Source organism: Danio aesculapii, chromosome 7 (genome assembly GCF_903798145.1).
Source record: "Danio aesculapii chromosome 7, fDanAes4.1, whole genome shotgun sequence".
NCBI lineage: Eukaryota > Metazoa > Chordata > Actinopteri > Cypriniformes > Danionidae > Danio > Danio aesculapii.
In genome coordinates, this window is record NC_079441.1 from 58,315,931 (window position 1) to 58,338,430 (window position 22,500).

Genomic DNA, 22,500 nt, shown 5'->3' on the forward strand with positions numbered 1-22,500 from the left:
AAGTATTAGACAATAACTAAATTAAGATAAAGGCTCTGCGGGATTTGTTTTGCCACTTCTGTTCACAATCCGGCCTTAAGTCGATGGTGAAGCTGAATAATAAAAGAATAATGCCAACATTAGCCTATATACTCTGTCTACATTTTTATACACCTGTCTGCATTTATGACTTAACTAAAATATTTAGTTATAATTTGAAAATCCTAGGCTACATGTAATGTGAAGGAACATTGATGAACCCACTGTAGACCACACCTGTGCTCACTGATGGTGCATCCAGCAGCACTGAACACCCTTTCACTGCTGCTGGCCGGGATGCATAGTACTGATCTGGCTAATTTTGCAAGTTTTGAGTAGGATTGTTTGTTCATCTTCTACCTGCCAAGAACATCCATTTCATTTTCCAGGACCGCGGTCTCAATGTAGCGAGTTACCTCATCGTTGTCCTTGTCAGCTTGCTGTATGTTTTCCTACTCAGCAAATTTCGCTCTTTGACTTCTCCATCATCATTTGTTTCACCTTTGCAGAGATGGGCTATGATGTTGTAACAAACGGTTTGATTACTTTCTTGTGCTAAACGAAATGCATTACAAGATAGTTCATTTACCGCGCGAGTGAAACACCAAGCCCGAGCCTGTCTGAAATGGTAGAATTTAAGCCCGAACCCGTCGGGTTTCTTCGGGTTCAGGCAAAGGTCTTCAGATTCGGTGACCCTCTGTTATTAATGGGAAGTTGAACAGGTGAGTTCTTTTAAATATTTAGGTGTGGAAATTGACTTTCAATTCTCTTTTGATAAAGAACAGCAGTTGAATTTGTTAAGAAAACTGAGAAGTTTTATATTAAGGACATTTTGATTGTCAAGTAAAATAATTTTTCACTGATTTATTTATAGTAGCAACAAAAAGATAAATCTCCACCATTGTGGAAGACTATTCCCATCCTTTAAGTTACTTCTGTCTGGTAGACGTTATAAAGTCCCTTTAGCACAAAAGGCTAAGTACAAGAAGACATTTGTTCCCACTGCCATTGTTTTTTTTTTTTTTTTTAAATAGGAAAAAATTATTGTGTAAGTGTATTTATGTTTTATTGGTGTGTGTGTGAGCTAATGTCTAAAGACAATTTTCTAACCCCTGTGGGATAGATAATAACGTTTATTGAATTGAATAGTGGCAACAAAAAATACTACGGAACTACTGTAAATGGATGCTTCTTTCCAACATACACCATCTTTTGTGTTCAACAGAAGAAAGAACCTCAAACAGGGCTGGAACAGGTAAAGGTTGAATAAACGATGACAACTATCCCAAAAAACATTACCCAATATTTACTCACCCTCAAGTGGTTCCAATCCTTTATGTGTTTCTTTCTTCTGTTGAGCACCTGTAACTATTGAATTCCATAGTAGGAAAAAAAAACCAAATACTGTGGATATCAATGGTTACAGGTTTCCAGCTTTCTTCGAAATATCTTCTTTTGTGTTCAGCAGAAGAAAGAAACAGAAGTTTTGGGTGATCTATCTATTTAAATGGAAAAAAAAATGTGTAAAGGTGACAAATGAGTTGGATTATCACTGCAAAAAGCCCATTCTGAAAAACATGTCTACTGTACAAGGATGTGCAGAGCTAAAGTCTTTATGTAAATGAGTCACATACTTTGTTCATACAGTCAGTGACACTATGAAGCAGCAAATATACAAATAAGAACCTAAGCTGGGGTTTAGGAAGTACAGTGTCAAATTTCAGTTAACGATTATTTGTTAACCCCAGGGAAATTGTGAGCAGTGTCCATTTTAAAGTTTAAGTTAAAGCAGAGAAGTTATTGGGGGGTTTCTAAATTATCTGGACCTCAGAAAGCACAATTGAAAAGCCTTTATGCATCTGCACACAAGTGTGAGCATCTTGCTAAAATATATGTTTTAAACTCACTATATTACAATAATTTATGCATTTAGAATTACTGTGATGACTTTTCTTCAAATGAGAAAGTCAAAGTAATGCAATAATCACAGAATCTCACATTTTAGATGGAATCATTAGTAATATTAGCACATTTTTGAAAATACACTGGGAAAACGGGTGTATTAAGGTGGATAAAATGTGAATTGAGTTCCCAGGCTTTTATTGCATTATGTCAGATCCTACTGCTGATAAATATTAGCATTCTACATTTCTGTTGCAACTTTTACCACAGAAAAGACTCTTATCGCTTGGTAGTGTGTGTTGTTTTATGAGGATAATGTTTACTAAAAGTAAAATTTCTCATCCTGTCAGGTAGACTGGAAAATTCCATTTTATCCACCCTGAAACTGTTAATCTGAAATGGATTTCAGCAGAGATGGGTGCTCAAATGTGGAGAATTTATAATGAAGATGTATAATGAAAATGGTCTCAAGTAATTCATCGTATCAAACACACTAAACATCTGAAATATGGCACTGCATTCTACACAAAAGACAGACAGAAAAATACAAAATACATCTATTAAGGTTGACATTGGTTGGGTAACCTGCCTGCCATTTTCCGTGTGGATTTCCAGCAGGCAGAAGGTGTGAAAAACAGAAGGATCTCAGCAGGATGTGTCTGACAAAAACACCAGGCTCATTTTGCAACACACTGTTTGGGATACATGTTTCCCTATCTTGTTCAAACTTCTTCCTTTTTTCTATTTACAGCCTCTTTTATATTGTAATTTACTGTAATTTATACAGACAAAAATATTGTTTTATTGCATGGAAAATCAAATAGCTAAAAGAGTAAAGGAAACACAACAGGCTGTTGTCGTTCACAGACGTGTTTACAATGTCGTCTGCTGTACCGGCTGTGCTTTCGTCTGTATAGACGTTTGCCTGTACTATGCAAATCATGAGTGAATTCAAATGCCCTGTAGATATCAGGTTACAAAAATAAAGAAACAGAGAGAGAGAGAGAGAGAGAGAGAGAGAGAGAGAGAGTGAGACTGTCATTTGCATGCTGTGATGAAACTGACAGACAAGTTAAATGTATATAGATTATGATTTGGAATGACAGGACAGATTGGACACCAGATAAATCGAGAACAGTTGAGTTTGATTGTGTACAGTTTTTGACAAGATTATTTTTATAAGAAGAGTCCAAACATTTCAAAGAATGCCTTTTCAGAAATGGCAGAAAGAAAGAAAGAGAAAGAAAGAAAGAAAGAAAGAAAGAAAGAAAGAAAGAAAGAAAGAAAGAAAGAAAGAAAGAAAGAAAGAAAGAAAGAAAGAAAGAAAGAAAGAAAGAAAGAAAGAAAGAGAAAAAAATGTAAAGATGAATATTAAATTATGGGTGAAGTGAAGATATTTACAGAGATGGGGAAGGAAAGATGTTTTCAAATATGCTTTTACATTTATTTAAAAATATACTAAATATATTTGCTTATTTATTTTCTAAGAAAATATTTGTAGAATATTTATTCAATGTCTAAAAGGATAACCTTAAGGAACATACTGTTTTTGAAAGCAAGTCTTCACTTAGCCTACATTTTAAATCTTTATTTGAATGTGACATCAGTTTTATTTTGGAAGCTATATTTAAGTATCCATGAATAAATCCAAGTTTCCATGAATAAATCTCTTACAGGGACACTGTGTGCATAGTGAGTAATGCTGGCATCATTCATAACACCAAAGTCAAATTCACCCTTAGGGGGTACTCTCACTATGTACAGTGGCCTTGAACTGGGCCGAAGCACGCTTGCCCCCCCCCCCCCCCACCCCCCACCCCCCCTCCGTCTCCCCGGACGGCCCGCACTCACATGGCATTCAGGCCTGAGCACGTTTACGTCATCGATGATGCGCTGTTCAGTAGAGAAGCGCTCTAGCTCAGCACAGTGGATATTGTTTTAGTCGTTTGATATGCAGTGACACGCAGTCAGCTATTTCATAGAACAGATCAGCCACTTTTCACTCTCATAAACAATCATAAAGTCCTGGTGCTGCAGGTATTAGGAGGTTTGCTGAAGGTGTAGCTGTCGTGCAGTGAGGGGGTTGTGTATTTAATAAACTACGACAGTTTGCGTTCATTGAACAGTAAGAATGATTAAGAAATCCATAAGAAGCAGTCCCCTAAAAGTCACGTCTCGTCTTCAGTTTCAGGCTTAGGCACGCTTTGCACTCACACAAGTGTACCGCGCCAAAGCCCAAGTGAACCGCGATTCAGAGCCCTCACACTTCTCGAACGATCAGGGAAACGGGCCTAGGCACAGTTCGGATAGCATAGTGTGAGTACGCCCTTAGTCTTAGCTTAAAACCTCTCTCTTTATTCCTTTACTCAGCAGCTTTTTGTACAGGTTCTACAAGTAGAAAACTCTTAGCTGAGAACTTCTTCTTAAGAAACCTCTTAGTGGTAAGACAAAATCTTTAGTAAATATGGGCCCTGGTCTCTGGATTTAACAAGCACACACAAACAGCAATGACCTGCCAGATATGCCATAGCACCTGAGGAGCAGCTTGGAGGGTCTGAAGAGCCCTGCAGTTTTGGGTAATGGGGTTGACGTCCCACATATACGTCTGCTTTCTGTGCTGAGAATTGAATCTACAATGTTTAGATTACAAATCCTATTCTTTAAACTTATTTTTTAGGCCTATGAAACTACTGAATGCAACTTTAAAGACTTATTTTTTTAAGTGAACTTTAATGACTTTTTTTTTTAACAATTTAAAAAAAAAAGTTTAAGTACTGTATCAATATGTTAATATGTTGTCTTAATATTTTCTATAATCTAGTGTGCTCCAAACCAGTGACAAAATTTACATGTAAACGATTGGTTTGTCACTTATGAAAATTTATTATTTTACATCACCTCATGTTTGAGTTTCTCATGAAATTTTCTGACCAATTAAATCCTCTCTAGTATTTGATGCATCCCACCCCCTTCAAGATGCTGTTACTAATGCCAAAATCTGTTATTTAGTTATGTCAAAGAGCATTCAAACGAGGGGTTTGCCTAAACACTTGCAAATATTAGAAATCAAATAAACAATAGCCAAACTGTGTTGATCTGAACTCCTAAAGGAGAAAATACATTGCACACATACACACGCACAGTCAGCACACAGGAATATACTGTAGGAGATTCAAAATTAAAAGTTACAGACATCTTTATTTGGTGAATAGTATTACTGTTTAAAGGGATACAGATAGTGTACATATGGGCAATTGGCACATTTTTGAGAATGTCCTGTACTTCATTGTTGTTAGTCTCAGCTGCCTCATGATATCTCATTTTTGTTAGGAAAAGATGTAGAACTGACTCCAGTATGCTTTCTCCTAAATGATTTTTCTAGCTTGTCACTCTCAATGCAACTTAGTACTTATTCTTAGCCACCTTCACAGCTGCTAAAAAAAATGTTGGTCTGCCACTGGATCCCTCTGGACTTTATTTGTATGGAACTTTCAACAGTGTGCATATATGGAGCTCAGTCAAAAACTGTTTAGTCCTAGATTATAACTTTTGATATTGTGAAATTTTTTTTTTCTGCCTTCTAATATACAGCTTTTCTGTTTATATGTACTTTATGTATCTCATGATGTAATAGTTAATTATTTGTACTTTTTTTTTAAAACTTCTACTCTTTATTTGGTTTAACATTATTCTTGTTTTTTTTTTACAGCAATGTTTTAATTTCTGTCATTATAGAATAAGGCCCAATCCCAATTCTATTTTTGAACCCCTTCCCCTTGGCCCTTCAAACAGTGTGAAGGGGAAGGGCTTCAAAATGTACCACTAAGACATCGGACACTACTACAGCACCTGCTGTATGTCGTATGTCATACGTCATCGTGAGCTCTTGCTTTATATGAGATCAGACGATCGCAACTGCTGTAGTTATTCCAGCTGCGTTTATTTTTGGTATTTATCTTCAGGAAATCACTGATGGCATGTATCATGTTATCACAATGATCTAATGTGGCAATAAGATCGTAACTGTACTGCGCATGTAAACACACGAAAACAACAATAACATTATAGCAGACATTGTAAAAAGCTCATTCCCAGCCACTAGACTTTTCCGACAGTGTATTTGAGTGTCATCGAGTGTCAGAATGTTGTGGGTCTGCTATACAGGAGTTATTATTAGGGCCAGACGGAATCTGCGGACGTTTTTTGCTATTTCTGTGGAGAATTTAGGTAAAATTCTGCGGAATTATTTTGGGAGTATCATAACTAAAACCTTAATATATAAAATAAAAAAGAATAACTTTTTGCCTTTAATGTTTAAAATGCAAATCCAATTAGATCCACTTTATTTGGTAAACAAAGCAAGTCTCTCATATAATATATCTACTGAAAGACAGAAAATATTACTTTACACACTGCATTGTACATAAATCAGATTAACATTTTCATATTAGTCAATAATATTACTGTAATTAATTTAAAAACTGAATAAATTTATTTTTACACACATATACTCAAGTAAATAAACAGAATCAATGATAAAAAATCTGCGGAATATCTGTGGAATTCTGCACACTCAGATTCCGTGTGGGCCTAGTTATTATTATGGATTACAGATAGCATAATTTAGCGGTTTTTATTTTAGCTGTTTTTTAAAAAGCATAAAGGTAAAACATGAACGCGGTTATGAATGTATTAAAACATATGTTTGTTTGTCGTAAAAATTTGTAATAATGACAAAAAAAATACTAATATGTAGATCTCCTTACTTCTGGGTGCAGCTATACTGCTGTTGTGGCTGGTGTATTCAGAGAATTTTTTTTGCCCTTGGTTTCGAGTGTGGTCCTGAAAAATCTCTCTTTTGATGGCTATCTAGCCATTCCACTTAGCCCTAGCCTTGAAGTAAAAAATGAATTGGGACACCTCTACCCCTTGGTTGGCGCGTTTACGTGAAGAGGTTGGAGGTGTCTCAATTAAGGCGAAGGGCTAAGGGGTAGAGTTTACCTGGGTGGGGATTTTTATGATATAGTACGCTGTATTCTCTCTATAATGAAAAGAAGCTAATAATAAAAGCAATTGTTCACAAAAGATATTGTAAATTTTATGTTGATGTCACAGAAACCACCTTAGCACTGATGGATCATATGCACTAGTCTATATAGACCACAAAAAAGTATCAGACCTATTTGAATTATGCAGAAAGCTACATTTTAAAGAGGAGATACAGTGAGTCAGACTTAATATTACTTCTATAGACTGTGCCACTTATGAGTCTGATATGCTTCAAGTCAGCTCTGACTGGTACGGTTGTGACATAAATGGAATACTATTGGCTGTTTTTGAAAAAGTGGGAGGAGCTACTCCTGTGTTTTCCCCTGTCTTTCTGTTTTAGTAGAATTATGTCAAACCTTTAATAAAGATGTGCATTTCAAAGCACTTCACGTGACCTTTAAGCAATCTAGAAGGCAGAGAGTATGCAACAGTCCAACTTAAGTTTTGCTTTGCTCTGTTTATTTAGTACATTCAAATAAATGTTTTGCTGCTTGTTCAAACTACTAATTTAAAATAAGCTGAAACAGCTTATTTTCAGATATATTTGGCACAGCTTAATTGTTTCATGTTCAATCCACTTAAATTTGTAAAAAAAAAAAAAAAAAAAAAGGCCTTTTGGAACCCCACATGTTACAGTGTACACTGTGCAATTAATAGCAATCACACAAAAAATTGCTATTTAAGCACATGTGAATTCTAAACCATATAGAGCTGCAATTTTTATCTATTAATTTATTTAGATTTTTGTTCAGAATAGGTTATTGCGCGCATTATTTTAATATGTTAACTTATCAGAGCTGACACAGCGCAACGGGCAATTACAGCTAAGTTGAGCGGGAGAAAGATGTTAACCAGCTCACTCCACGCATGACGAAGTTGAGCAGGAGAACCGTATTGCTGAGCGGGAGGAAATACCATAAAATATGTGTGCAGGTCAAAATAAAAATGATTTGGTGCCAAAGAGAAATTCAACATCAGTCGTTTGGAAGTATTTTGGATTCAAGGATTTTGGATTCGAGGATGTGTCAAAAAGGAAGGTAATTTGCAAGACTTGTGAAATGATTATTCCAATGAAATGGAGCAATACTACAAGTCTGTTCCAACACTTAAAACAGCGTCATAAAAAACTGCATGATCAATGCATGTCAACAAAGTCCATCGAAACAAAGCGCACATCAAAGCAAATCTTATGAGAAAGGATCAAAATGGCACAAAAAAAAATTACTGACGCAGTCACCTATTATACAGTACATGCAAAGATATGATGCCTGCGCACACTGTCAGTAAAGACCGCTTCCGAAGACTAATACAAACACTTGACAAAAGATACCAGCTGCCATCTTGCACTCATTTCACACAATTTGCTATTCCCGAAATGTATGAGAAATGTAAGGCGGGTGTTGAACACGAGCTCAAGCAGGTGAAATACTTCACCAGGACCACAGATATGTGGTCCAGCAGAATGATGGAGCTGTACATGAGTTTAACGGTCCACTAAATTAATGACAACTTTGAAATTAAAACTCAATGTTTGCAAACAGCATTTTTCCCAGAATATCACACTGGAGAAAATATATCTGAAACTTTAAAAGAAGCTTTAGCATCATGGGAACTTTGTGCAGAGCAACAAGTGTCTATCACCACATTTATTTTATGTTGTCTGTTTTAAAGACAGTTTTGTTTAATAAACTTAATAATATGTTATTTCAAAGTGAAATGTTTTTTAAGCACTTATTGTGCACTGAATATATTTAGAATGTATGTATGTATGTAGCTTGTTTAAAAAAAGCAAAAACAGTTTGCAAAATCGCAAATAAAATCGCAATATTCCTTCAAAAAAAATCTATTATAATCTGGTACAAACTGAGGGCTGCACATTTTAGCTTTAGCCCTAATTAAATGCACATGATCAAACTAATTGAGTCTTAGGATTGTTTGAACCCTACAAGTAAATATGTGTTTGACACCCCTGGTATACATGTTGTCAAAGTGTTTGACAACAAAGTGTTGTTGTCATTTTGTTTGTAATATTATTTAGGGTATTTGACAAACTATTTAATAATGTTATTTTCTGCTGAAACTCCACCAAAAGTTAACTTCGTTCAACGCTCCAATTAGTCTCTTTTCTGTTTCAGCTACATCTATGACCCCTCGGTTCCTGTAGATGTTCCTGGCCGAAAGCGGGATCCCACCAGCAGCTCTCTGTATCAGTCCCACAGATTTCCAGAAGAGGCGGACCATGTCCAGAAGAAGCAGGGCTTCCACAACCTTGGATACAGCACCCACCCCAGCCCAACCAAACTCGACATTGACAACAACCACATAAACCGGCTCCATGCCAATATTCCAGGCGAGCAGATCCGGTCAACCCCAGCAGAGGGAGACCCGAGACTTTACATCCTCCAGCCCGGGGATGAGGAGACACAGGTAAAAGCCATTTCTAGCATCTGCGCAGACCCACCAATACAGAACGAGTCTATGCTAGGAACAGAACCAGGCAAGCGAGAAGAGAGATTCCGGGACTCTGGGCTGGGCGGCGGAGGGATAACAGACGGGACAGAGGGTTCGGATGGGTATCCCTATGGACAAGAGGAGGAAGATGAGGACGGGAAGAGCAGGCTGGCCAGGACTCCGGACACTGGCGATGAGGAAAGTGTGCTGTCTGTGGACATTCACACCAGCAGTACAAGCCTCTCCTCAGCAGACACAAAGCTCATGATAGAGGACAGAGAAGAGCAAGAGCCCTCAATTTTGACAAGAGGGCAGAAGAAAGAGCTTGACAGTTTGAGCATCACAGACTCAATGGTGGCCGAAGCTTTGGCCGCACTGGACGCAGCAACAGCAGGAGAGGATTCTGAATGATGACCAGGTGACACTGCTTAAAGGGAACACTGGGTGTTAAGACTTGTATGCCTTAATATAATGTAAATGATGACTCTTTGTCAAATAGTAGAGAAAAAACACGACACATATTTACGTTATTTAAAAAAAAATACACCTTTACTTTGGACCATGGGTGATTATGTAATTTTTGATTATGTAATCTGCTTTCTCACCCTTTACCAGGGGTGTTGCTAGACCCAGCCCCAGTAAAAATCGGCAGTGCCCCAGTAAATGCTTTGAGATATGATTTACTTTATATTCAAGTGTATTTATCAAGAGTGGTAATGCCAGAATAAAGACGTTATTCTCTGTGTGCAACCGAACCAACGCTGCTGAAAGCAATGTAGTTTAATCAAAAAGCAAACTGAGCATGTGCGCAGAAAATAAAACATACCTGCGCGCCTCATGCACTGCTCCTGCTTGATGCTGATGCGCTGCTCTGCTTCCGGTCCGGTTGTGAACATGCACAGCGAAAAATAGTCGCGCCGCTCATGCGTTGTGAAACCGGCGTAACAATCTTTTATGTGGAGGTGTCGGCACGCAGTGAGTTTTGCAAGTCGACAAAATAAAGTTTAACTAATATGATGGTGATCTTATTTAGACCAAGCATGGCTCCTGATTGAATTTTTTAGTATGAAGCGAAACAGAGGGTTGATGAGTCAGGCAGGTAAGACTTGATAAACCATGAGTCGGATCTAAAACACACAACAGATAATTCTACTATATATATATATATATATATATATATATATATATATATATATATATATATATATATATATATATATGAAGAGTTTAGATGCAAAAACCTCTAAAAGCCATTTAAAACTTCCTTACAAAATGAGCATTTTTATCAGGCTCCTGTGTAGGTTCAGTAATTTCAAGTTTTTGGCAAAGAATACAGTATTTTAAAGGTGTTTAAAATGAAATAACTCAACATAAACATAGGAGTCTGAGAAAAATGCTAATTTTCCATGGACATTTCAGACGGCATTTAGAGGTTTTTTGCATCTGAACTTATATATTTTTGTATATATATATGAGCAATTCCAGCATTATGAATGTGACAATTGCAGTAAAAACTCATATAAATCCACAGAGAAATTATATGTTGACATTATATTAAAACATCTCTTTATATTTTCAAAAAGAACTGACCACAGAGTTATGGGATCAGAAAAATATCTGTAAACATATTTTGCACATTAAATGAGGAAAATAAACATGCATTATGGACATGACCAAAAAAGTATGCGAGTTTGCAGTATACAACATGGTTTGTAGAAATTCTGTGAATTAAACTGCACAACCCCCAAAAATAATGCTAATCAAAAGGATTAGAGTTGGCTGTCTATATAACAAACAAGATTGATTTGATTTAATATTTTTGCTTTTATGAGGGAAACGCTTCATTATGGATGTGACATCTCTGCATTATGGATGTGGCAGATGTGAAATTGCCACTCCTGTGACGCCCCTGCCCTACACTCAAATTATTTTGAAAGATTTTTCAAACTGAGCTGAAATAACTCAAGTCTTGAGTTTTGTCGGGACAACTTAATTGTTTTATGTTCAATTAACTTAAATGTATATAAACAATTAAGTTAACTTAAACGATTTGTGTTAAGGCAACATGAAGGTATTGTCTGGAACCCTTTTTAGTGCACACTGCAGATAATGCTTTTACTCAGAGTTTTTGTCTTGTTTCTAGTCCAAATATCCCAAAATTCTTAAATCAAGAAGCATTTCTTCTTGTTTGTAAACAAACAATATTGTCTTGTTTTCAGAATGAATATGTCAAAATTAATTGAGTTTAAATTACGTTGTTCCTTAAAACTAGCAAAATACTCCTATTTCAAAGTGTAAACAAGATTATTTTGCTAAATGGCAACGACAGCGCCCATGGTCCAAAATACATGTGAATTTCTTTTAATTACAGTAAATATGTTATGGTTTTTTTTTTCTACATGTTACAAAGAGGCATCATTGACATAATAATACGTCACACAAGTCTTGATACCCAGGGATCTCTTTAATGGAATATTTCCATGTACACTCTTTCACTTGCCCTCAACATTTGAATACAGCCAAATAATCGTGCTCATAAAACGAGAAGCTTCCCTACAGCCTGTTTGTAGGTGCTTTTATTCCGAATGGAAATAATCAAATGAAGACTTAATAACAGGAACTAGTGCTTGTTTACACACCTAAAACCGGCCACTTACGAGACTTACTTGACAACTGAAGGTCATAGGAGTCATGGACGAACTCCATTTTTAGACCAAACAGAAGGAACTGTTGCAGAATTATCCTCAGTGCTTTTGTGTACACAGAATAATAATGAAATAAGCTCTGTTTCTTATCCACAAATATTATTTCTGCTCCACAACTTTTTTTTTTTTTTCCTGGTAGCGTCTGTGTGGAGGCGCTTCAATCAAAGCACTATATAATTATTTTCATACATTTTCTATACGAGAGGTGGTAAAAAACTAATAAGCCAGTATGCTGGTGTGGGGTTACTTCTGTGCCTATTGTACTTTCAAAAACCATATGTGATTATCAGACTGCTTAATACAATCTAGCTCATTCACCTTAGACTCTGATCAATATGCCATTTCTCGCTGTTACACTGTGAATCATATCTTCATAGAAATGTAGGCTGGTGTGCTTTATTTGTACACTTAAATGTACAGGAAGAAGTGTAAGGAGATTTCGGGTGAATCTCGTGAAATCATATTTCAACCCAAAAAAAAGGAAATGAATTGCCTGATTAAAAAGTCCTTAATTCCTTGGGGTCGCCACAGCGACACACATTCACACACATGCTCATACACTACGTCCAATTTAGTTCATCAAATTCCATTGTTTTCGCTACATTCATTCTTTCATGATGGGGCACCACACCAAAATTGATGCTGCCACGGCTACATTACAGCTTCTCATTCAAAACATTCAGTCGTTATTTTATTAAAAAGCAGGTTAGAATCGCACCAAAAACGTATTAAAACGTAGGTGAATTATAACAGCGCAAACGTTTCTGTAACCATAGTAGTGCTGTGCGTTATTTGTTTAATCCTTTAAGGTGACATGCTGACTGACCGACATGATGCATTAGGCTAGCAAACATGACGTAGTTTTCAGTTAAGATGAACACATAATTATACTTTATAGATAAAAGTCTATGACTCTGCATACAGTGACTTTATCTTGCTGGAGTTTATAGCCGTTTCACTTTACTTCAGGACGCATTAATGCTGCTCTGTAGGTCTATAGAAGACATTCATGAATATCCCTAGCAAATCTAATAAATGTTGAAGACATTCTCCTTACATAAATGCACTAAATGGCACTTCAGCAGCATTTATTTGAGATTGTGCAAGAAGTTTTCCCACAAACAGAGGAAATCAGTGTGCAAGCAAAGAGATTTACATGCTCGTGTTACATGAATGCGATCTCGACTTGTAATACTGCACTCACGGCATTTGTCATTGAAATAACGCCATAGGTAGTTGGAAGATCTGTGTAAAAGGCCTGCCACCACAGCTGGAAAAAATACACCTGAATTCACCAATAGTGCATGTCTGACCCAGCCGAGTCTCAAATCAGCTACCTTCTTGCTGTGAGGTGACAGTGCTAACCACTGAGCCACTGTGCAGCCCCCCAAAAAAGAAATGAAATAACGGTTTATTAAATATTGTTTTATTTATAATGTGCTAGCATACAATATAATACGAAAATAATTATTAATAATAGTACATACAATGAAAATAACATGACAATAAGTGTGCAATGAATCTTAGTGCTACATTATGTGAAATATTCCTATTCTTCTTTTTTTTATTTTGAAATATGATGCATTCGTGATTCACCCTTGTATATTTATGTTCTTGGTACACTGTGGATCATTAGGGTTGTAAAAAAATGGCATGTTGAAGAATTGGGCCAGTGATGGTAGTTCTACACTAGTCCTGGTTAACTATCAGAGGCCTGATGAAAAGAAGTGTGCTATGAACACCAATTACTCTCTGTCCTGTATGCTGCTCATATTCCACACAGACATTACTTTAGTAAAGTAATGTTTTTCAAAAGATTTATCTGGCTGTTTCTCAATTCTAAGAATGTAGAGAAACGGACTCTCATTCTTGTGGAGACCGGTCTTGCCAAGTTAACTCGGAAGAACGAACACAGGAGACCGCAAGAACAGAGAAGGCATCCTGTGAGAAATGAGATGCTGTGTTCTTCCTGATGGTCACGTGACCTTCACACGTTTTAATGGCAAATTATTTAAACATTACAGCGTTAATATAATGATTAATTGTTTTCCCCCTTTTCACAATATATACTATGCATAAAGACATTATAAATAGTCGTTGCACAATACAAAACAAATTTAAACACACATTTTAGCAAATAAACACCCTTAATGTGTTTATGCCTTTATAATATTAATGTTTATTTTCACCGTCTCATTTAGGGAAACTCCTGAGGTAAATAAGTGTTATCTCTGAATTTTAATAATAAATCTGTATAAAATGCTGCACTTTCCACCACCTTTATTCAGCCACAATGTCTTCTGCGACTTCTTGGGTGAGTTTTGCGCTCAAGTCTGCATCAATGCGTCCTCAATATCAAGAACACATCCTGGAACTTTCAAAAACCATACGTGATTATCAAACTGCCTAATACAATCTAGCTTCGTTCTTGCGATCTTGAGTTTTGGAACTGAACTTTGGCGGCCTGATATTACATGAGGACGCAAGAGTACTGAAGAACGCATATTGAGAAACAGCCTCTAAATATACAGTACATATATACAGTATAACCCCCCCTTACTAGATTTCTGTTTGCGTGGTACCATTACGAGGTCCTTGTTTTTTGTTTTCTAAATGAAGGTCATTGAGTATTTCCAATGTTTTGCCAAGTATGGATTGGTTGAGCTTTATGTGTTGGTCAAAAATCATTTCTTTTAAACCTGTTAATGAGTAAATGTTATCGACAGGAACTGATTTTTCTAATGACATTACGACTTCATTAAATGATTTGAATCCGGTGTATGTTCACAGTGAATACACTATTCCATTCTTTCTGCCTTTACCAGAGGACAGAATTGTCACATGAACCAGGGGAAAATAAAAGCAATGTGCTTGATCATAAGACTTTTGATGTAATCTTTTGACATTTCTGTCTTGTGGGTAAACATGCCATAGGGCTTCTTACATAAGACAAAACATAACCCCCTCCAGTCTGCACAGGACAGTAAGATGTGTCCTGAAGATGTGTATGTGTCTGCGTGTGTGTACACGGCTGCTATATACTGCATGAATAACATCAATACCTAAATTAATCATTTGTGTGGATTAGGGTTAGGATTCCATCTAGACATTCAAGAGTTTACTACAGTAAACAAGGTCCACTACCTGACAAAAGTCTTGTCGCTTATCCAAGTTTTAGGAACAACAAATAATAAATTGATTTCTAGTTGATCATTTGGTGTCAGAAATGGCTTATATGAAAATAAAATATCATCATGTCTTGATTTTTCAATATTTATTTAGGACAGTAATATCTGATTTTGCTTAGACAAAATTCTTGTCACTTAACAGAAATAATATAAAGATTCCAGTAAAGAATATAAAGTCATGGTGCAGTGGGAAAAGAATGAATATTATGTATAACTACCATGAGCTTGGAGGACTGCATTCATACATCTCTGCAATGACTCAAATCACATATTAATAAAGTCATCTGGAATGGCAAAGAAAGCTTTCTTGCAGGACTCCCAGAGTTCACGATTCTTTGGAATCAGCTTCAATGCCTTCTCCTCCATCTTACCTCAAACATGCTCAATAATGTTCATGTCTGGTAACTGGGCTGGCCAATACCGGAGCACCTTGACCTTGTTTGCTTTCAGGAACTTTAATGTGGAGGCTGAAGTATGAGGAGCGCTATCCTGCTGAAGGATTTGCCCTCTTCTGTGGTTTGTAATGGAATGGGCAGCATAAATGTCTTGATACCTCAAGCTGTTGATGTTGCCACCCACTCTACAGATCTCTCAGAAGCCCCCATACTGAATGTAACCCCAAACCATGATTTTTTCCTTCACCAAACTTGACTGATTTCTATAGTAATCAGATCTTTGGTCCATGCAGGTTCCAATAGGTCAGTATTTGTGATGATTGAGATGCAGTTCAACAGATGATTCATTTGAAAAATTTGACACTTTTCCAAATGATTAACTAGAAGTTATTATTTGTTGCTCTTACAGCAGGGACTTTTGTCAGGTAGTGTAGAATCTACAGTAACATACTGTATGCATCAGTTTGACAGGAAATTACTGTAAATCAGTTTCAGCAAAAATACTGTATTTACATTTACAGCACCATTCATTTTGTTGTATATATATATATATTCACAGAATGTTATTTATAGCTTTACTGTAAAATATACAATAATTTTCATAATGCAACTATTACAGTAGCATACTGCACAACTGTCCTACAGTAAAATACAGTTCATATTACAATTAAATGTCATTTACAAAAATCATCTATGCATGAGTAAAATATTGTCCGTGTTAATTATTTTATACAACTTGATAATTATTTACTCTTCAACAAAACTCCTGCAAGCATGAACTGTAGCTTTATTTTTGAAAGAAACTATTAGTAATATAACTTATTATTTATAACTTGATAGAAATACTTGGAATTTGAGCACAAAAAAAAAAAAATCCAATTACTGTTGAATTATATTTAGCACAGATTTTGTTTGAAAAAACTCCTATGAACCTCACAGGAAAATCTTGAGGGAAATCATGGTGCATTACTCTGTGTTTATTAGTATATTAGGCACCATTCTATTGTGCTCAAAATACTAATCCTGGTGACAAAATAGTAGCATGTTTAAAGAGATGGTTCACCGGAAAATAACAATTCTGTAATTATTTTCTTACCCTCCACTTCTGGTAGCCGTTAGCTGTTTCCATACAAAGAAGCAAATTAGATTCATACACAAAACTGTAATGTAGCGTAAAGCATTAGCAAAATTGTCACTTCTTGATAAACTGGCCCCAAATATCAAAATGAAAATTGCTGTTGGGAGAAGCCACTGTGGGCATTTTTTCTTATGTAGTAAATAATTTGCACATTGGAAGACAACAAAATGCCATGAATTTGCAGTGGCTTACCTTTTATTTGACAGGAAAGAAGTGAATACACATCATAGGTCAAGGATACACTCAATACTTGTTTCCATCAAGTAATAATACTGAACCTCTTTGAAAGCTGACTTTGGTTAAGGGATTTTAGAATATCCATTAATACCATACCACCACAGCCATTTTTAATGAGTACATTTAGGAGTAAATGAGTACATTTTCATTTTTGGCTGAACTATCTCTTTAAGACACAGATGTTTTGGAAACTTAAAATGTATGAAGGAGTAAAAATAAGGCAGTCTTGACATAAGGTACACTGAGAAATAAGTCTCTGGGCTGGTACCTCTTCTACCATTAATGTGCACATTGGTACCTTAAAAGTACACTTTTGCATATTTAAAGGTACAATGAAGTACACATTTGTTCTTTTAAGTATTAATATGTACCTTTGAGGTACACATGTGGCCCTGTAAGGAACAAAAGTGCATTTTTTGAAAAGGTCACACCCCAGTGACAGCTCGTGTACCTTTATTTCTGTGTAAACAGGTTACAGTAAATGGTTTGCGTTCTGATTTTTTTTTTCCATTCTCAGTAGTTTTGCTACTGCATAGCCTCAGCCATCTTGCATGATTTTGATTTAATCTTAATTTAATTGAAGCTTTGATGTATTTCTGCTGTTTTGCTTTTGACCGTACGAAAGGTCATCCTATTACATCAGTGCTTTTACAATAAAAGAGACTGACAAGAAAGAGTGATTATAGAGTTTAGCGGAGCTTACTTTGAACTGTGGGGGAAACCCAAGCGAACATAGAGAGAACACGCAAACTCCACAGAGAAATGCCAACTGACTCAGCAGAGGCTCAAACCAACGACCTTCATGCTGTGAGGCGATCGTCCTACCCACTGCACCGCGGTGATGCCTGCGTGATTTTAAACCTTTATTACTTTTTTTCACTTTTTTCATAGCCATTGACATGCATAATAGGCAAAAAATTATACTATGGAAGAAAATGGTTACTGGTTTCCAACATTTTACAAAATGTCTTCCTCTAAAATTCAAGCAGTTTGAAAAAATTAAGTGAAGTATTAATTGTACATTTGATTTATAGGTAAAAAATCAACTTAATTCTCTCCCTTTAACTTAATGCATCATTAGTACAAGAACTAAAAACATGAATCGAGTTTCTTTTATATCCAACGGTTTACACATACAGTACAGTACAGACAACATTAAACTACCTGAATAAACCTTGCGCTGTGTGCCTGTGAGTGTTCTCATCTCTTTAAAGTCTGTGTGGGCTTTAGTCAATGATTCACAAATCCCAAAACATACCCAGACTAATAATACTCTACAGCAGGTTAACCATTTATATGCTCCAGACTGATACGGTTACCGCACATTCCTACTGCCTAATGATACTTTGTTCTGAGAAATTTCCTGATGCATAAAGTACAAAAATAGACCTTGACTCTCAAAAACAATGCATCTAATGCACAAGGTCACATGCTTTCCAACAGGTCATGGGTAAGTAGGCAGAGATCATGGAAAGATGGGAACGATTGCTTTTCTGTTTGACTTGACCTGAAGGCAACTAGAGTTAACCCAGTCACCTATTAACTGACATTTTAACCTCAGTACAGGTCTACTTAAAAAAAAAAAAAAAAAAAAAAAAAAAAAACACAACAAAAACTTCTCATGCCTCACAATGGATGAAGGCATTCAATTCAATTAATCTTTATTTCTCTAGCGATTTTACAATGTACTGTAGATTGTGTCAAAGCACCATAACATAGAAGCTCTTGTACATTTAAAGCGTGTCAGTCAAGTTTTCAGAGTTGAAGTTCAGTGTGGTTTTTACTGATGGAGCTACAAACAATGAGCATTGAGGGTTTGCTGTGCTAAGAAATGTGGAAGAACACATAGAAGCTAAACATTTCCAAGAATCCCCAAAGCCTGTATAGCTTTGAGCTACACAAGTCAAGTCAAATCAAATTCAAATGTATTTCTCACATACACAGAACGATCTGCAGTAAAATGCTTGTACAACCGCCTGGGAGCTTAAAAATAATAATTTAAAAAAATCTATCAGAATTTACATTATGGAATATAATAAGTTAAAACACTGACAATGTTTGATAAAGAAATAAAGAAGTTATAACAATAGACAATAAGATGTATAAACATTCAAAAGTTTAGATATGGACAATGTACAGTGCACCCAGAAAAAAGAATTCATAGCGTATCACTCTCCACATTTTTTATGTTGGATTAAATTCGTTAATTTCCTAAAAATTCTACACACAATACCCCATATTGACACTGTGAAAAGATTTTTGAAATAGTTGCAAATTTATTAAAATAAAAAACCTAAAAAAAAATAACAATAATAAATAAAATAAATCACATGTACATAAGTATTCACAGCCTTTGCTCAATACTCTGTTGATGCACCTTTGGCAGAAATTACAGCCTAAAGTCTTTTTGAATATGATGCCACAAGCTTGGCACACCTGTCATTGGGAAGTTTTGCCCATTCCTCTTTGCAGCATCTCACAAGCTCCATCAGGTTGGATGGGAAGCGACGGTGTACAGCCATTTTCAGATCTCTAGAGATATTCAATAGGATTTAGGTCTGGGCTCTGGCTGGGTCATTGTCCTGCTAAAAGATGAACCGTCGCCCCAGTCTGAGGTCAAGAGCACTTTTGAAGCAGATTTTCATTCAGGATGTCTCTGTACATTGCTGCATTCATCTTTCCCTCTATCCTCACTAGTTTTCCAGTTCCTGCTGCTGAAAAACATCCCCACAGCATGATGCTGCCTCCACCATGCTTCACTGTAGGGATGGTATTAGCCTGGTGATGAGTGGTGCCTGGTTTTCTCCAAACGTAACGCCTGGCATTCACTCCAAAGAGTTAAATTTTAGTCTCATCAGACCAGAGAATTTTGTTTCTTATGGTCTGAGAGTCCTTCAGATGCCTTTTGGCAAATTCCAGGCAGGGAGGGGCTTCCGTCTGGCCACTCTACCATACAGGCCTCATTGGTGGATTGCTGCACAGATGGTTCCTCTTCTGTAAGGTTCTCCTCTCTCCACAGAAGATCGCTGGAGCTCAGACAGAGTGACCAACGGGTTACATATCTCCTCCCTGACTAAGGCCCTTCTCCCCCGATCACTCAGCTTAGATGGCCGGCCAGCTCTAGGAAGAGTCCTGGTGGTTTCAAGCATCTTCCACTTACGGATGATGGAGGCCACTGTGCTCATTGGAACTTTCAGAGCAGCAGAATTTTTTCTGTAACCTCCCCCAGCCTTGTGCCTCGAGACAATCCTGTCTCGGAGGTCTACAGACAATTCCTTTGTCTTCATGCTTGGTTTGTGCTTTGACATGCACTAGCAACCCTGGGACCTTATATAGACAGGTGTATGCCTTTTCAAATCATGTCCAATCAACGGAATTTACCACAGGTGAACTCCAATTAAGCTGCTGAAACATCTCAAGAATGACCAGTGGAAACAGAACATACATAAGCTCAATTTAGAGCTTCACGGCAAAGGCTTTGAGTACTTGTATACATGTGATTTTTCAGGTTTTTATTTTTAATATATTTGCCACAATTTCAAAAACTCTTTCACAATGTCATTATGGGGTATTGTGTGTAGAATGTTGAGGAAACAAATGAATGCAATTCATTTTGGAATAATGGTGTAACATAATAAAAATGTGAAAAAAGCACTATGAATGCTTTACAGAAACTGTACTGTAGCTATAGAAAAATATAACAAATTTGTTACATTGATATTTAAATTAATATATAATTTGTATCATATAGATATATAATTTATATACAATTATAAATAAACAGTATACACAACAAATATACACAGTACAAACTTAAATTGTCAAAACAAACTTTTATTTTGGATGCAATAAATTGTCCAGCACTAATAGGAAAACCTTAGCTATATAGGCATAGAAAACATAGAAGTGTTTCTAACAAAGTGCATGGTGCATAAAGAGGGTATCCTATACAGGTGGTTTGTCAAGCCCACTCACCTGCAGTGCAGCAAATACGCAAGTACACTGTGTGAGGAAAAGATCTGTTTTGTGATAAAAATGAAGATTTTCAGATAACGAATCAGAAAAAAAACAAATAGTCCATTTTGTGTTTAATCTTTTTAATGTATAAATTCTTGGTACAAAATATTCAATAAAATATAATAGCACATTCTCACTCATTACATTTCTTCCAATTCTTCCATTTACACATTTTCTACATTTCTTTATTTATTTTAATGTCAGAAGTAAACATACTTGAAGTGAATATTTCTCTGCATATTAACATTTAAAGGTTCAAACGCTTCCTTTTTAATAATTCAATATTTGAACAGGAAGGCTGGGGGCATCCTAATTCAGAATAATCATTCTAGCACTTCACCAAGCTCAAGAAATGAGCTGGAAAACCTCATAGAGTAAACAAAAACAAGGCAAAACATACTCAAGAATAATAACAACAACAATGGATATTACAGAATAGAAAATTAAAAAGCAAAACATATTTAAAAAGTCAATGATATATTTATTGAAAATTTGCTTTGGTTAAAACACTCTTATTTTTTTAATAAGAACTATTAAAAGTCCTTTTTTGTCCTTATTGCCTATGGGTGGCATTAAAGCAAGGACACTTTTTTGAGGTACCATACACAATTTTCCTTCCCAAAGGTTACAAGAATATAGTGAAGGATACAGTTATCTTGTATACAGCTGACATTATATTAATATATGTGCTACAGACAAGGGAAAGCATCTGAACACAGTGCTGTTTTAAACATGCAAGCTATATCCAATCATGAAACTAAGTTTACATTTCTAAGCCGAACCGATGAGTGTTTGACAGACTAGTGTAACTGTCGCAGTGCTCTGACCTAGACATCAACCAGCAAATTCGTGCTCAGTTAAGGTGTTTAGGGTGATAAATTAATCTATTAAACGTGCATAGATTTACTAAAAAAAAATAATAATGTTTATTAGCGACAAGATGAAACCCAACCCATTTAAGACGATGACAGTTTAAAAGTTTGATCTGGATTGTAACCAGTGAGAAATTTCATGGCTCTGTTTTCCATGTTTTTCACAGCTTGCAATTAAAAAAAAGAAACATTTTGAACATAGCTTCCCACTTCCTGGAAGTAACGCAGAGAGGAACATGGCGTAGTTCTCAGACCATGGCGCCTGCTTGGATTGACCATTGACACGCTCCAAGCCATTAACAAGCTCAAATTATGCCATCCACCACTGATAATGACAACAGGATGTTTGAGAAAGGAGCGTTGGCATGGTGACAGGTTAATGTATATAAAATGGCTTCTGCAGTCTTTCCAAGATTGACGCATCAGATGACAGAAGGGTTCGCCACTATCTTTCAGTTTTCATTCTCCTCTATGACATCAATTTTCTAAAGAGTCGATAAAAAAATAAAAAAAAGTTACATAAAAATG

At 36.2% G+C, this 22,500-nt stretch overlaps 2 protein-coding genes across 2 annotated transcripts in view; one reads left to right on the top strand and one right to left on the bottom strand.

Annotated features, from left to right (window-relative positions):
- zgc:194930 (uncharacterized protein LOC557813 homolog) overlaps nucleotides 1-10,559 on the top strand; it is a 39,367-nt gene extending 28,808 nt beyond the window's left edge. Inside the window, exon 3 of the mRNA XM_056462964.1 lies at nucleotides 9,105-10,559. Within this exon, the coding sequence (XP_056318939.1) occupies nucleotides 9,105-9,831 (727 nt within the window). The 3' untranslated portion in view covers nucleotides 9,832-10,559. The remainder of the gene's footprint in view (nucleotides 1-9,104) is intronic.
- Nucleotides 10,560-21,163: 10,604 nt separating this feature from the next.
- rell1 (RELT like 1) overlaps nucleotides 21,164-22,500 on the bottom strand; it is a 43,223-nt gene continuing 41,886 nt past the window's right edge. Inside the window, exon 7 of the mRNA XM_056462264.1 lies at nucleotides 21,164-22,457. Within this exon, the coding sequence (XP_056318239.1) occupies nucleotides 22,425-22,457 (33 nt within the window). The 3' untranslated portion in view covers nucleotides 21,164-22,424. The remainder of the gene's footprint in view (nucleotides 22,458-22,500) is intronic.